At 39.6% G+C, this 12,735-nt stretch overlaps 1 protein-coding gene across 5 annotated transcripts in view; it reads left to right on the top strand.

The window, feature by feature from the left end:
* The window catches only part of RASGRP3 (RAS guanyl releasing protein 3), a 59,831-nt gene that overhangs the window by 29,231 nt on the left and 17,865 nt on the right, over positions 1-12,735 (top strand). For 3 of the 5 annotated variants that reach the window (XM_074537329.1, XM_074537328.1, XM_074537330.1), the window contains exons 2-9: positions 1,156-1,348; positions 3,512-3,612; positions 4,244-4,308; positions 5,457-5,588; positions 6,552-6,699; positions 8,255-8,428; positions 8,843-8,959; positions 9,259-9,534. In XM_074537329.1, coding sequence (XP_074393430.1) covers positions 1,279-1,348; positions 3,512-3,612; positions 4,244-4,308; positions 5,457-5,588; positions 6,552-6,699; positions 8,255-8,428; positions 8,843-8,959; positions 9,259-9,534 — 1,083 coding nt within the window. In that variant the 5' untranslated portion in view covers positions 1,156-1,278. The remainder of the gene's footprint in view (positions 1-1,155; positions 1,349-3,511; positions 3,613-4,243; positions 4,309-5,456; positions 5,589-6,551; positions 6,700-8,254; positions 8,429-8,842; positions 8,960-9,258; positions 9,535-12,735) is intronic. The other 2 variants (XM_074537332.1, XM_074537331.1) reach the window with 1 other exon arrangement.

Raw genomic sequence — 12,735 nt, forward strand, 5'->3', positions numbered from 1 at the left:
GGCTGGGCCACCGTGACATTTGCAGGGCTGCAAGCAGACAGAGACACAGCTCAGTGTGTCACTCTGTGTCCACTGTAACCCTGGCCAGTGGCAAGGGGATCAGGGTGGTTTTGTAAAAAGGGTGAAGAATAGCAGTCCTACCAGGACTGGCTTTGCTGTGTGAGATCTGTGTTTCACTGGGTTTGGAAAACTTGGTATTTGTGGGTCAATTAAAGCATATATATATGTGTGTGTATATATATATATATGTATATATATATATATAGTGATTTGCATGACCAGCTTTAAAAAGTTGATGTTATGGGCAATGATTTCCGAAAATTAATTTCCCAAATTCCTCTAGTTTTACTTCAAGGACTGTTTTAGTTCTACTCTTGGCTTTTTGTTTTCTGATAAGTCGCTGGATGTGCTTGTTTGTCGCATTTCAAACACTTGGTGTGATCAGGCAGTAGTGGGGCTTAGTCACAGATAGATAATAAAGTACTGATTTGTTCTTTAAATATAACCTGTAAAATTACTCCTGAAAACTTGTAACAGGGTATTCTGTGCATCTTCAGGTAAAAGGATATTTGATATTTAAATGCATTGTAGAATGTACAATAAAATTTAGAAGTTTCTGTATGTGTTTAGGTCTCTGTGACTGCCCAGCGACTGTGGGAAGATTTATTTTATTTTAAAAATCTGATCTTAAGGTCCTTTGAAAAACTGCCTCCTTGTTTAATGTTTGCTACGAACTTCATTAAACACTTTATGTGGTCTGTGCCAATTAAGACCATTAGCATTATCATGAACCAGTAACCTCAGGGGGGAAAATGGTTATGCTTAAAAACATAAAAGCAGGGGTATTAACAAAAAGTGACTTATCAAGTGTAAATAAAGGGACTTGAACAAAATGTGCGTCATTGTACATGCAGGCCCTCATTTGCCATCTGGTGTCTGTTTTATGACCCTAGCTATGGATTTATTTTGTGCTAGCGGACAAACAATTGGACAATGCTTAGAAACACAAGCTGGAATGGACAAGGGAAAGCTTATGGCAATCTTTCACATGCTCTCTATCATGTGGGGAAAAAAGCAGTTTATAGAAAAGATGAGTTGAACTGTAAGCATTCTTCCATATAGTCATATAATTATGATTTCTTTTACTTTCTTCAGATTTTCATTGAAGTCCAGCTAAGAATGCAACCAACAAAATAAAGTGAAAAAGCTGGGCATTTGAAGAAGCATCCTTCTACTTGGTGAAAATGTCTCTTATTTTTTGACAACGATTAAAAGACAATGGGGTCAAACACTCTTGGAAAGGCTGCAACATTAGATGAGCTTTTGAACACTTGTATTGAAATGTTTGGTATGCTCTTTCAATATTTTATTTTGTTGTTATTGAAATTAATCTTTTAATATAAGTCCTGCTGTTCTCTGGTTTAGTCAGTCTTTCTCTTGGCTAAGAACATTTCTGTTCTGTAAAATTTTCCATGTTTTAATTTGGCCCAGAATCATGCAAGCCAGAATTTTAATCACTTGCATACTTTATTAAATTTTCTTAATACAGATAATGCACAATTGTGGGTATGGTGGTTTCTACAATACTGGCCTTTATCAAGAGAAATGTTTAGATGAATTATTCAAGGAGTTATTTCTGGCATTGATCTTTGTCTTGAGTGGTTACACAGCTGTGGCTTTGACCAGTCATTTTTTTAAAGGTTTTCCAAATCATCATGCAATAATTGGTAAGAATATGACCTAAGGCTCATATAATCTTTTTATTCATATTAAAATGTGATGTACCAGGTCTGAGGGAGAGAAGTGATGAAAAAGACCTTGATCCATAACACCATTAATCATGACATATATCGCATTACAGTCAAATGAGTTCATGGATGGGCTCAAGTGTTTTCAAACAGGACTTTGATTCACAAAGCTACATTTAGATTCCCTGAAGATGCAGGGCCGATTTTGATTGGAAGGAAGGACTAATTTTGTATGCCATGTGGAGAGAAATAAGCATCTAAAGGCAAGAGAGATTGACCAATTGATGGATGCACAGACCTTGCTACCAGCTGCAGTGAATCCCATACATCCATTTCTGTAGGCCTGTCCGATTTTCGGCTGTTTGGATGGCCTGGAAAGGCCCGGGGTGGCCTTGGGGCAGCCCACACTTCAAAAGACGAGAAGAGGCTTCAAATCTTTTCTCGGTCTTGGTGTTTATTAATTGCTTATCTAAAAGATTTTTCTCTCGGCCTGACAGAGGTCTGCTCAGCAGCCAGCCATGAGCACACTCCCTGCCCTCCGGGCGGTCACCTATCTTTATACCCAAAGTTACGTGTACAATATTTATCATTTTTCCCCAATACCTTTTGCCCTTATTAACCAGTGCACTTTTAGTAATAACCAATCCCAAAGTGCCACCATCACCACAGAAGATGGAGGAGAAGAAGAAGAAGAAGAAGGACAGGACACGCCCCAATTCCTCCATCTTACTTCTCTAAACCCCCCTGTACAGAAATCCTAAACCCTGTGTTTCACCCTCTAATTAACTTATCCCTTCACCATTCACTCCGGTGAAATCCTCCTATCCTCATACAAGTGTCGTCTCCTGTGTAGGATCAAAGTCCAGCCACCAGACACTTCTGGCAACATTCCAGGACTCCCGAGCCCCCCAAGGGTGGTCTCGGTGACTCGGCACCTCAGTCCTGAGGTGCTGAGATCCTACATAGGCCACCATCAAACTGGTTGCTCTAGAACTTCATTTAAGTATTAGCAGAGCCCATGCACTTGCTGTCTGTTGGAAATAGTGTCTCCTTTTGTGTACACACTCTCTTGACAAGCACAGTCCATGCGTGGCTCCTGATTTCATACACCACATCATCTACTGTCTTCAAAAAAAGTGACAGACAGAATAGTCCAACATTGCAGGTGCTGGGGAAGACTGATGGTCAGCCAGTCTGCCAGGGAATAACTCTGTGTAATTTCAGTGCCTTCACTGCACAAATACAAGAGTCTCTGTTAGGCAGCTGGAGATGTGACCTTGGGCACAGATGTGAGGTGCTAGGTGCTGCTTTAACATTTAACATTGAATTCCTTGAAGCAGATCCATTTTTAAAAATCATTTAACTGCTGATTTAAAGCTATAAAGCTGCAATAAAATATATATTGGGTGTAGTTGTACATAAATTGTCTTCCCCCCTCTTGGTGGATTAATTTTGGATTTGTCCCTTAGATTATTGGCACTGTCTTTATATAAAGTTTAGCACAGTGCTGCCCACGCCCTATCTTTTTTAGCTGTGGCCTGTTATCTGAACAGGTTTGGGTTTTTTCCTCTGTTTAAATAACACTCACTGCATTTTAGCAAGTTGCTGTTCAAGGGGCATTTTTGTGCTCTGGTGTTCTTTCCTATTTTTTGTTAGATAAAGAGCCAACATTTCCACTTTTGGTCATTTCTGTCTGACTGTGCTTGAAGAGCAAAAGTTCCCCCCTTCTATGATGGGGTTAACTGATTGTTTCTCTCTTGCAGATGACAAAGGAAACCCCTGCTCCAGCCATTTGCCAAGAACCTTTCTTTTAATGCACCGGTGGTATCTGCCTTCCACAGAGCTGGCTGGCAAGCTGCTGTCCACATATCCTTTCACAAAGTGCTGCAAATTGGCATTGCAGTGTCAAAAGCAGATTGTTTTCCTGACTGCTTGTAAAAATGAGCCAATTAATTAATGACAAACAAGGTTCAGAGGTGATTTTTTCTTCAACCTAAAAGATGTGAGTTTGTGAGCTTCTTTATGCTCACATAATGACTTTGTAGATTTTCTACATATGTACAAGAATACTAACTGTGCCTCAACTGAATAACTGTAAATATGAGCCAACATAATTTTACAAGTGTATCACAACAGGTTGACCTTTGAGTACTATGAATTTTCAGTGATATATAACTACCTACATGTCATTTATACCTCTTAACTCAGTCATCTTAACTGTTATCATATTTGGTTAGCCAGAGCTGGCAAGAAGAAGAATATTTAGAATTGTAGAATAGAGGCATTTTTGATAAGGGGAAAAAAGGAGCAGCCAGGAAATAGTCTCTGTCCCCTATGATGTTGTGAAAGTGAATGAAATACCAGAGGCATAAGGTGGTTATCTCTAGAAGAAAAGTTTGATACTTTTTGGTAAATTCAGCTGCTCTAGCATCAGCCTCCAGTGAATAAAGCAACATTGCTGAGTCAAGGCACACAAAGCTTTCTTTAGCTGGCATACTTATAGAGATGCTGACGGGGAGAACTGCAATGAATTCAGATTGAAAATCTGCTACTTCATGAGGTAAATGCACTTCTGGTGCTCTAGCATTTTGGTTTTATGCTTCTGTTAATACTAGCAATGTAATTTTGTTTGTTTGGGTTTTTTACTTGGTCTCCATTCTGTAGTGAAGAGGCAATTTCTGGTTGTTTAAAACAATTAAGTTGAGCCATCCAGCTTTTAAGACACTTAACTGCATCAAGCTAAAAAGCTGACAGAAAGCTTGTGTTATTATTTATCTGGCTCATGAGTGTTATGATTTATCAGCCTCTCAGAAGGCAATAAGTTCAGTGCCACACAGAGAAGAGACACATTTTACTCCCAGCTGTAACTTAGTGTGGGAGAAGAAAATTGTCTCTGGGTTGTAGAGTACAGTTCATGCAATCCCTGGCAATCCCTACATAATTTATGGTGACAGGAGTGTGTTAGTGATGCCGAAGTTGTTACACACTGGGTGTGTTCCAAGCCTTGTAACAGCTGCTCTGACCTTGTTTCCATGGGAAAGCTTTCCTGTGTTGGGCTGTTCTCATGTAGGAACATTTCTCTGTAAAAGAGAAAGGATGAATTTTTAAGTAATCATTATATCAATTGCTTCACTCAAACAAATGCTTTTCCCTCCTTCCTCTGGGTAAAGTTGCATCACTGAGAGGAAAATGAGGTGGGCTGATAAAGCCTTTTCCACTCCCCCTTACACAGAGGAGGGGCTTGCATGTTTCATCTTATGTGGCTTACACCTGCTTTACACAGTTATCCTGGTGGAATTGCCACCCAAATGCACATTTGCATTTTCATTGGAAAGTCTTTTCTGAGCAGACAAAGTTGTCTCACTTGGACAAGGACTAAGTGCAAATGTTACCTGGGTGTCCTGGCAGCCTGAGGCAGGACACTGTGTGGGTCTCACCTGAGACATCACTTTAATTTTGCATTTGAATGGAATGCTGCTTTGTTGTGCTGTTGTGAGTTAAGCAAAAAAAAATTAAAATATAAAGTGGCTTTTGCCACTTCAGTGTCACAAATAATTACAGAAGAAAGAAGCTGAGCTCACTCTCTCTGTCTAAAGAACAGTGGACCTGAAATAAGTCCCATAAAAAAATGTGTGTAAAATATATGCAGCCACTGAATGTTATACCCGAGTCTCTGGGCATCTCTTAACTGCTGTCTGTGGATTTCAGATACTGGATTTTGGAATTTCCTGCAGAGTTTAACTTGGATCTTGGGCTGATTCGTTTGACTGAGGAGTTTCAAGAAGTAGCCAGCCAGCTTGGATATGAGGATCACATCCATCTCATTGATATCTCCAGCATGTAAGGACGTCATGTTAAGGACATCATTGTGTGTGGAACAGCAGAATTCTAGTTCTGTACAAAGTACAAAAATACTGAAGCCCATCTTGATCTTGAGAAAACAAAAAAAGCACTTGCGAAATTATCTTTAAATTTGAAGCTACTAAAAATTTGAAAGTTGAGAAGATTCCTACCTATATGTAAATTTGCCATATAAACAGGAAATAAATTATTTTTCTGACAAGGCACAAGCCAATTAAGTGATTAGTATTACTTTTTTTCTACAAGTTTTCATACAAAATAGCAAGCAATGTAGTGACTGGCATACTCAGATCTTCTCAGGGAAGCTTTCTCGTCTTCTCATCCATGATCTGTTAGTTTTTTGCAATATTTTCTATTATTTACCTGGAGAATTTTTAGCATTCACATATGTCGTTCCATTACATCAAAATGATGGCAACTACTATTTCCTTGACAAGGTGGAATGAAAGTTACTTTTTAAACATCATCAGGCATGCTTTTGCATCTCATCTGGTACTGTAGATTTTCTTTTAAAATATGGGATATGCAGAGTATTTGGCTGTCTCTGTTGTTTCATTACTTCAGAGACCTGTGGACTTACAAAGGAAAAATTAATCCTTGATGTTATTCAAGTATGTTTTTATTCTGCATCAGAAATTGTTTTGAGCTGTTCTTGTATTTTAAATCATCTTTAATTATGGATTCCTGTGTCATGGGGAAGAAAATGTCATCCTTTTGTTGTGATAGAAACCTGCTATTATTTATCAGTTGGAGTAGTGCATGCAAAGCTCCCAGCTCCTGTTACACTCCTGAACAGGTCTCACTCTGTTTGCAATGTGCTGGATGTCACAGAGCAGAAGTCTCATGATCCTTCTGTGGTCAGTTTTACACAGCACATTCCAGCTGTGGGCTACAGTAACCTGCACCCAAACCGAGCTGAGACTTATTCCTATTCCTTTGCAGTCCTTCCTACGACTGGATGAGAAGAGTTACACAGAGGAAGAAGATTTCCAAGAAAGGAAAAGCCTGCCTGCTGTTTGACCATCTGGAGCCCATTGAGCTAGCTGAACATCTCACTTTTCTGGAGCATAAATCTTTTAGGAGAATTTCTGTAAGAAGCCTACAACTTTGTCACTTGCAATTAGGAGCCTGTCTTTAAAGAATGTTCACATGGTTTGACATCTATGACTTTTTTCTCAACATTTCAGTGTAGTGAATCTTTATACTCTCTTGATATACATAGCCATGCACTTCCTGGACCTTTTTGAGCCTGATGATTTTTGACACTGAGGGAAATGCAGACACAGTTGCTTCTTTTCACAGAGGATTGTACAAGGGCAAGAGGCAAAAGTGGATTAAAACTGAAGTTGAAGCTAAAACAAAACAAATGAGTAAGACAAATGCCAAAAGAAATGCTGGTTTCTGCTGGCAAATATCCATATGAAAGAGTCGTGGGATGTTCCTGTATCAGGTGGCAAATGGAAGCAGTAACTTCTCAAAATGACAAATGAGGCTTTTTAAAAGTGTTCAGAAGCATGAGAGTAATCAAACTCCTAAACTAAGAAAAATGTATGAGTTTTTTTGTTTATTTCAAGGGAGGAAGGAAAAAGAGATCAATGAGGAGCTGAGCCCAGTCTAAATAGAATCACTTTTGATGTCGCTTAATAATGTTCAAAGGTTAGTGACTCTAGACTTCAAATCATAGGAAAACACCCTACTGTGATCCATGCAAAGCTGACCTCAAAGAAAGAGGGAAGGACAAGAAAAAAGGCATGGATTTCTAATTAGATTTAAGATGCATTTGAATTCCTTTGGGGATTCCAGGAAGAAAACTCAAATCTTCAATGAATCTTCTTTTCTTTCCTTGCTGTTTCTAGCTTCTCTGTTAATTCTTCAGTTTGAATTTTGCTGTCAGAGATGATTCTCTGCAACCAGCAAGAGTCAATTCGTCTTGTACCACTTCTCTCAAAGATATGTAATTGCAGAATATGATTAGTCTGAATCCTGTGTTTGGTTTTACCTGTTTAAAAAAAATGGAGGAGAAGGAAGGGCAGTGTTAACTATAACAAAAAAAAAAATTTAAATTATCTGAATACTGAACTACTGTCTATCTGCAGCTAGGAGACAAGCATCTGTTGTGTTAGAGTATATGCCCTCCTGTTTTGCTAGCAGGCTGGTTTTGATCAGCTAAACCCATCTTGTCTGGCATTGCTAGCAACTCCTTTCACAAGCTAAAATGATGTCCTAAATTACTGAAAACCTCCTTTTAAGGGACAACTCAAAACTGTTTTTCAAACATTCAGGGAAATGTAGTTTTTGGGATCCTGTAGAGTACTGTGGCTTGAAGGTGTCAAATATAACTATACAGAATAAAATGTCTTGAGCAAATTATGGGAAAGATGGAAGTAGCAATCACACTCATCCTCCAGGCTTCTGTATTTCCTGACACACAAACAAGTTGCAAGTTGACATTTAAGGAAAAGCCACACCAAAATAACAGCAAAAAGACTTTAAGGAGGAGACATTGTGCAGCAGGAGATGATGTGCTGACCCTGAATCATGGTCACTTTCTAAACAAGAGGAGCTTTAGAAAGAAAAGTACCAAAGCTCCAAATTGATTCTCCAATTTGTCCACTGTTTTACTGCAAGTGTCTTTTCCCTGTTAGTTCACAGATTACCAAAGCTATGTGATCCATGGCTGCTTGGAAAACAATCCTACTTTGGAGAGATCTATTGCTTTATTTAATGGTATCTCTAAATGGGTCCAGCTCATGGTTCTCAGCAAGCCAACACCCCAGCAAAGAGCAGAAGTAATCACAAAGTTTATCAATGTTGCACAGGTAAGTCTTGCAGATGAGTCTTTTTCTTCCAGTACAAAGCAGGAATATAAATGGAGATTACAGTAAACAAATCAGCTGATGCTCTTTGTGTGATTTCCTCAGTGAATAGCCTGTTCAACATCACTGGATGTTATTTGTTCAGGTGTGGTGTGCCTGCATTTTTTAACTAGCAGACATAACTTTATAATAATTTTTCTTTATTGTATTCCAGTTGGCAACTGTCACTATAGTGTGTTTCTTCTGGACCTACAATAATTAAAAAGCAAAATGCTGAACCATTCTGTTATGTGCCCTGGTTTATTGGTTTGTGCTTTAGCCATGATGGACTGTCTCCTTTAACTTGTGTGTGACATTCAGTAGCTGCTGCTTGTATTTCATTAATTTTTAATTATGTATGATTTATCTCTCCTGCAGAAGCTCCTTCTCCTCCAGAACTTCAACACACTGATGGCAGTGGTGGGAGGTCTAAGCCACAGCTCTATTTCTCGCCTGAAAGAGACTCATTCTCACCTGTCCTCGGAAGTCACAAAGGTATGATGGACCCCAGAATACATATTGAGGGAACATCACCTCTTGGAGGTCTGATGGGTTCTGCAGTGCAGGTGTCTCACCAGCACAATATTTGGATCATGGCAGAGCATCCTGAAAGGAATGGGTTGCATTCCTCTCAATGGAGCAGGATAAGCTCCCAGAGATCCCTTGGCTGATTGCCTGTGCCAGAGAGGAAATTAACCCTGTCGGCACCATGACTAGAGTTGTGCCCATTTAAAACAGATTAAGGAAATGCAGTGAATACTTTCACAGGGACTTGCTTCTCTGGCTGTTTGTAGGACTGGAATGAAATGACAGAGCTGGTGTCCTCCAATGGAAACTACTGCAACTACCGCAAGGCTTTTGCTGACTGTGTTGGCTTCAAAATTCCCATCTTGGGAGTCCATTTGAAAGACTTGATTGCTGTCCATGTCATTTTTCCTGATTGGATAGATGAGAACAAAGTTAACATCGTGAAAATGCAGCAGCTTTCCATCACCTTGAGTGAACTGGTTTCTCTGCAAACTGCTTCTCATCATTTAGAGCCTAATTTGGATTTAATTAACCTGCTAACTGTAAGTATTGAACATGTTTCAATTCACTGCTGTGATTCAAATGTTGAGTGTCATTAGGAATACGCATATCTATAAAGTTAAGTGCATATTTTAATCTCAGTTTTGAAAAAGAAAAGGGAAAATACAAAACAGAAACAGGTTCACATGAGGTGTTAAGAAAGTCAGAGAGTTTTAGCAGAGTCATATGGGATGGCTGGAAGCAGCAACAGAATTGTTATAAATTACATCTTTTAAGAATGACAGATGGAGGGCTGTATTTATGCAGGAAGAAGCAAAACTCAGTTCTGACTACTTAGAATGGAGGTTTATGTCTCCTCTGGAACAACTGGGAGACATGCTGGCATCAACACATGAGAGAAATTCCAGCCTGAGCATCATTCCAGTTTGCTCCCCTGTGCTTTCCTTGTGACACAGTATCTTTCCTGTCCAGTAAATAAAAATGCGATGGATTTATACTGGGACTGATCAGGTACAGAGCTTTACACTAAGGAAGGTGACAAATATGAGCTGATCTTGGAGAAACCAAGCTGGTGTGGATATACCTGTGGCTTCATTGTAATGAGGGCTGGGAAAGTTTGGGGAAACTGGAAAGCCCCCTTCAGTTGTGCCTTGTTTGGAACAACCTGGGAACAAGTCTTAATCCTGATTAGAGGGACAGGAAAGAGCAGGCACCAGATGTTGAACCCTGCAACAATCCTTTAACTTAAAATTTGAACTATAAAGGTAGATATTTATTGTCTTGTTTTGTTTCTGTAATGACTGAGAGCTGCTTTCTTGTGACACTCTTTCTCTTCCTGGTCATTTCTTACAAGCTTGGCTTTGAACAGGGGGAAGTGGAACCTCAGGCTTTGGGGAACTGAGCAATAAAAAAGTGAGTCCAAAAGGATAGAAATTAGACAGTGTGAAGTGAGAGATGGAAGCTGAACTGCTGCTACCACTTTCATTAGCTGTTCTCTCTTCTTGGTGACAGCCTCTTTTCCAAAAGGAGCAGAAAGCTAAAGATTTTTTTTAAGACCTTGCAAGCCTTCATGTGTTCATCATTGCACCTGCCTGAGCTCACATAGCTTATCTGTTTTTCAATTTTTAAATTTTTTTCATTGTTTTCAGCAAGATGACAGGGATTTTATTTGTATTTTTGTATTTCTTTCAGTGTACTTCATTTGCTAGGAGAAGTAATGGAGTACATGATGGGTACTTTCTCACTTGTGATACTCCAGTGCATTCATTCATAATATAACTCTGCTGACTTTGTTACAGTTGAGCCAATCTGCTCATAAAAAATGAAGGTGCAATCTGCAGTGTTAAATCCAGAACTGATCAAGGGTTATAAATAAGCTAGACAAGTGTAGGGAACCTAAAACCTTTCCAGGATAATTCTGTCTTCACACCAGTCACTGGAACTGTAGTTGTGGACCAAGTAGGTTTGCGTGGGAGTATTGATTTAAAATGGTGACTTCTGGAAAGGGAAAAAACAACAAATTCTATCAAAAGTTCTTGGACCAGAATTTTTATACTTACCATAATATGAATATTCTCATTTTTCTTCATGCATCATATCATATCATATCATATCATATCATATCATATCATATCATATCATATCATATATGTATATGTACAGATATCATATAGGTATATGTACCATATTCCTTATGAGTGTACATTAATACAATACTTTTTTTTTAATGCTAGTCTCTTAAATAGAAATAATGGATTTATATTGTAGATTAAATGCTTCGGTCTATCTTTTTGTTGAAAAGAAAGTTTTAAATCATTGGCTGGGTTCAGAGAAAGAGGACAAGAAAAGGGTTGCAACCCAAAACTGACGACAACTGACAACTAAAACCAGTTGGCCTTGCTATGAGTAAATGGTCTATCAGCAGATTTAGCCTCCCCTGCTGCCTACATCATCTTCAGTTTTCAGAGCGTGAAGAATTAACAATTCCTTTTATTGCTAGGTCTTATCTCTCTAATGTCAACTGTAAAAATTTTTTCCATCTTTACCTGATTTAGAGAAACTCCCTTTCAAATCTAGTAAATAAATATAAATGTGCAGAATGGTTTCCAGTTGTGTGGGAATTGGCTGACCCAACTGTTTCTTCCCTTCTGCTCTTCTGCCATTGAGCAGCTTTTATCTGGGCAAGCTTTTAGCTGGTCTCTTGTCCTGATAAGGGATGTGTGAATCTCTTGCCCGGCCTCCCTCCCTTGCAGTGCTGCCTTTTGCACCACACTTAGCAAGTGCCAGGCCTGTGCTTGCTCAACAATTAAATCACTGGGTTCTGGTTTGCTAGTCCAGCAACTGCACAGAAAGATAAAATTGGCATTTCATGGGCATGTGGGAATTTGGCGTGCTTTTCCCCTTCCTCAGTGGTAGAGTCCTATTTGCTCTAAGGGAGATGATACCTTTCCAGGGGCTTGGAAATGGTGATGCTTGGGGACACTTTGATAGGAGCTATGAAGTAAGAACTTGGGTTAAATGCTTGGGTGAGAGGTGGGTGGTAAACTTCAGGCCAGTTCCTCAAGGGGCTTACAGGCATTTTAAAGATGCTATTTCAAGTCTAGACCAAAAGGGTTCATGGGGAACAAGAGGACTCTTGGTTTCAGTGGTAGCTGCTGAGTGGTCAACAGTTTGGAATGTTGGTCTTCTCATGCCTTAAATGTCTGCACACAAATTTAGAGTCTGCTTTCACCCATCCCCACATCCCTCCACCCCACCTCATCTTTTTGTAAGCATAAAAAGTCAGCCTCTAGCTCACAGAGCTTTAGCTTTGAGCAAGCAGCTGAAAGAAGCCAGCATTTTGCATGGAATTTAGCATGCCACCAACAAGGGAAGGTTTTGGTGTATGGACCAGGTTTACTGGCACAGGAGACTAGGAAAGCTGAGAGGGATGCAAGTCCTGCCTTGGGCTGAGTAAATGAGTCTGAGTTACAAGCACAAGCCAAGTAAATGTGTTACAATTCAGCTGCCAGCGAGCCAGAGGACATTACATGAAGATGGACTCAGTTCTTAGTGCATGATTGCTCTTAGTCTGTGATTATTCCTCTTTTCCTGACTTACTGGCCACGCTTGCTCCACCTCCACCCAAGCTTGTACCTGGTTCTGTACCATGTGGAGCTAAGATGTAGTGAGAAAGGACCTAAACACAAGCTGGGCAGTGCAGCAGAGAGGAAAAACAGCTTTAATGACAGTTTTGCCTTTAG

This window comes from Zonotrichia albicollis, chromosome 3 (genome assembly GCF_047830755.1).
Source record: "Zonotrichia albicollis isolate bZonAlb1 chromosome 3, bZonAlb1.hap1, whole genome shotgun sequence".
Lineage (NCBI taxonomy): Eukaryota > Metazoa > Chordata > Aves > Passeriformes > Passerellidae > Zonotrichia > Zonotrichia albicollis.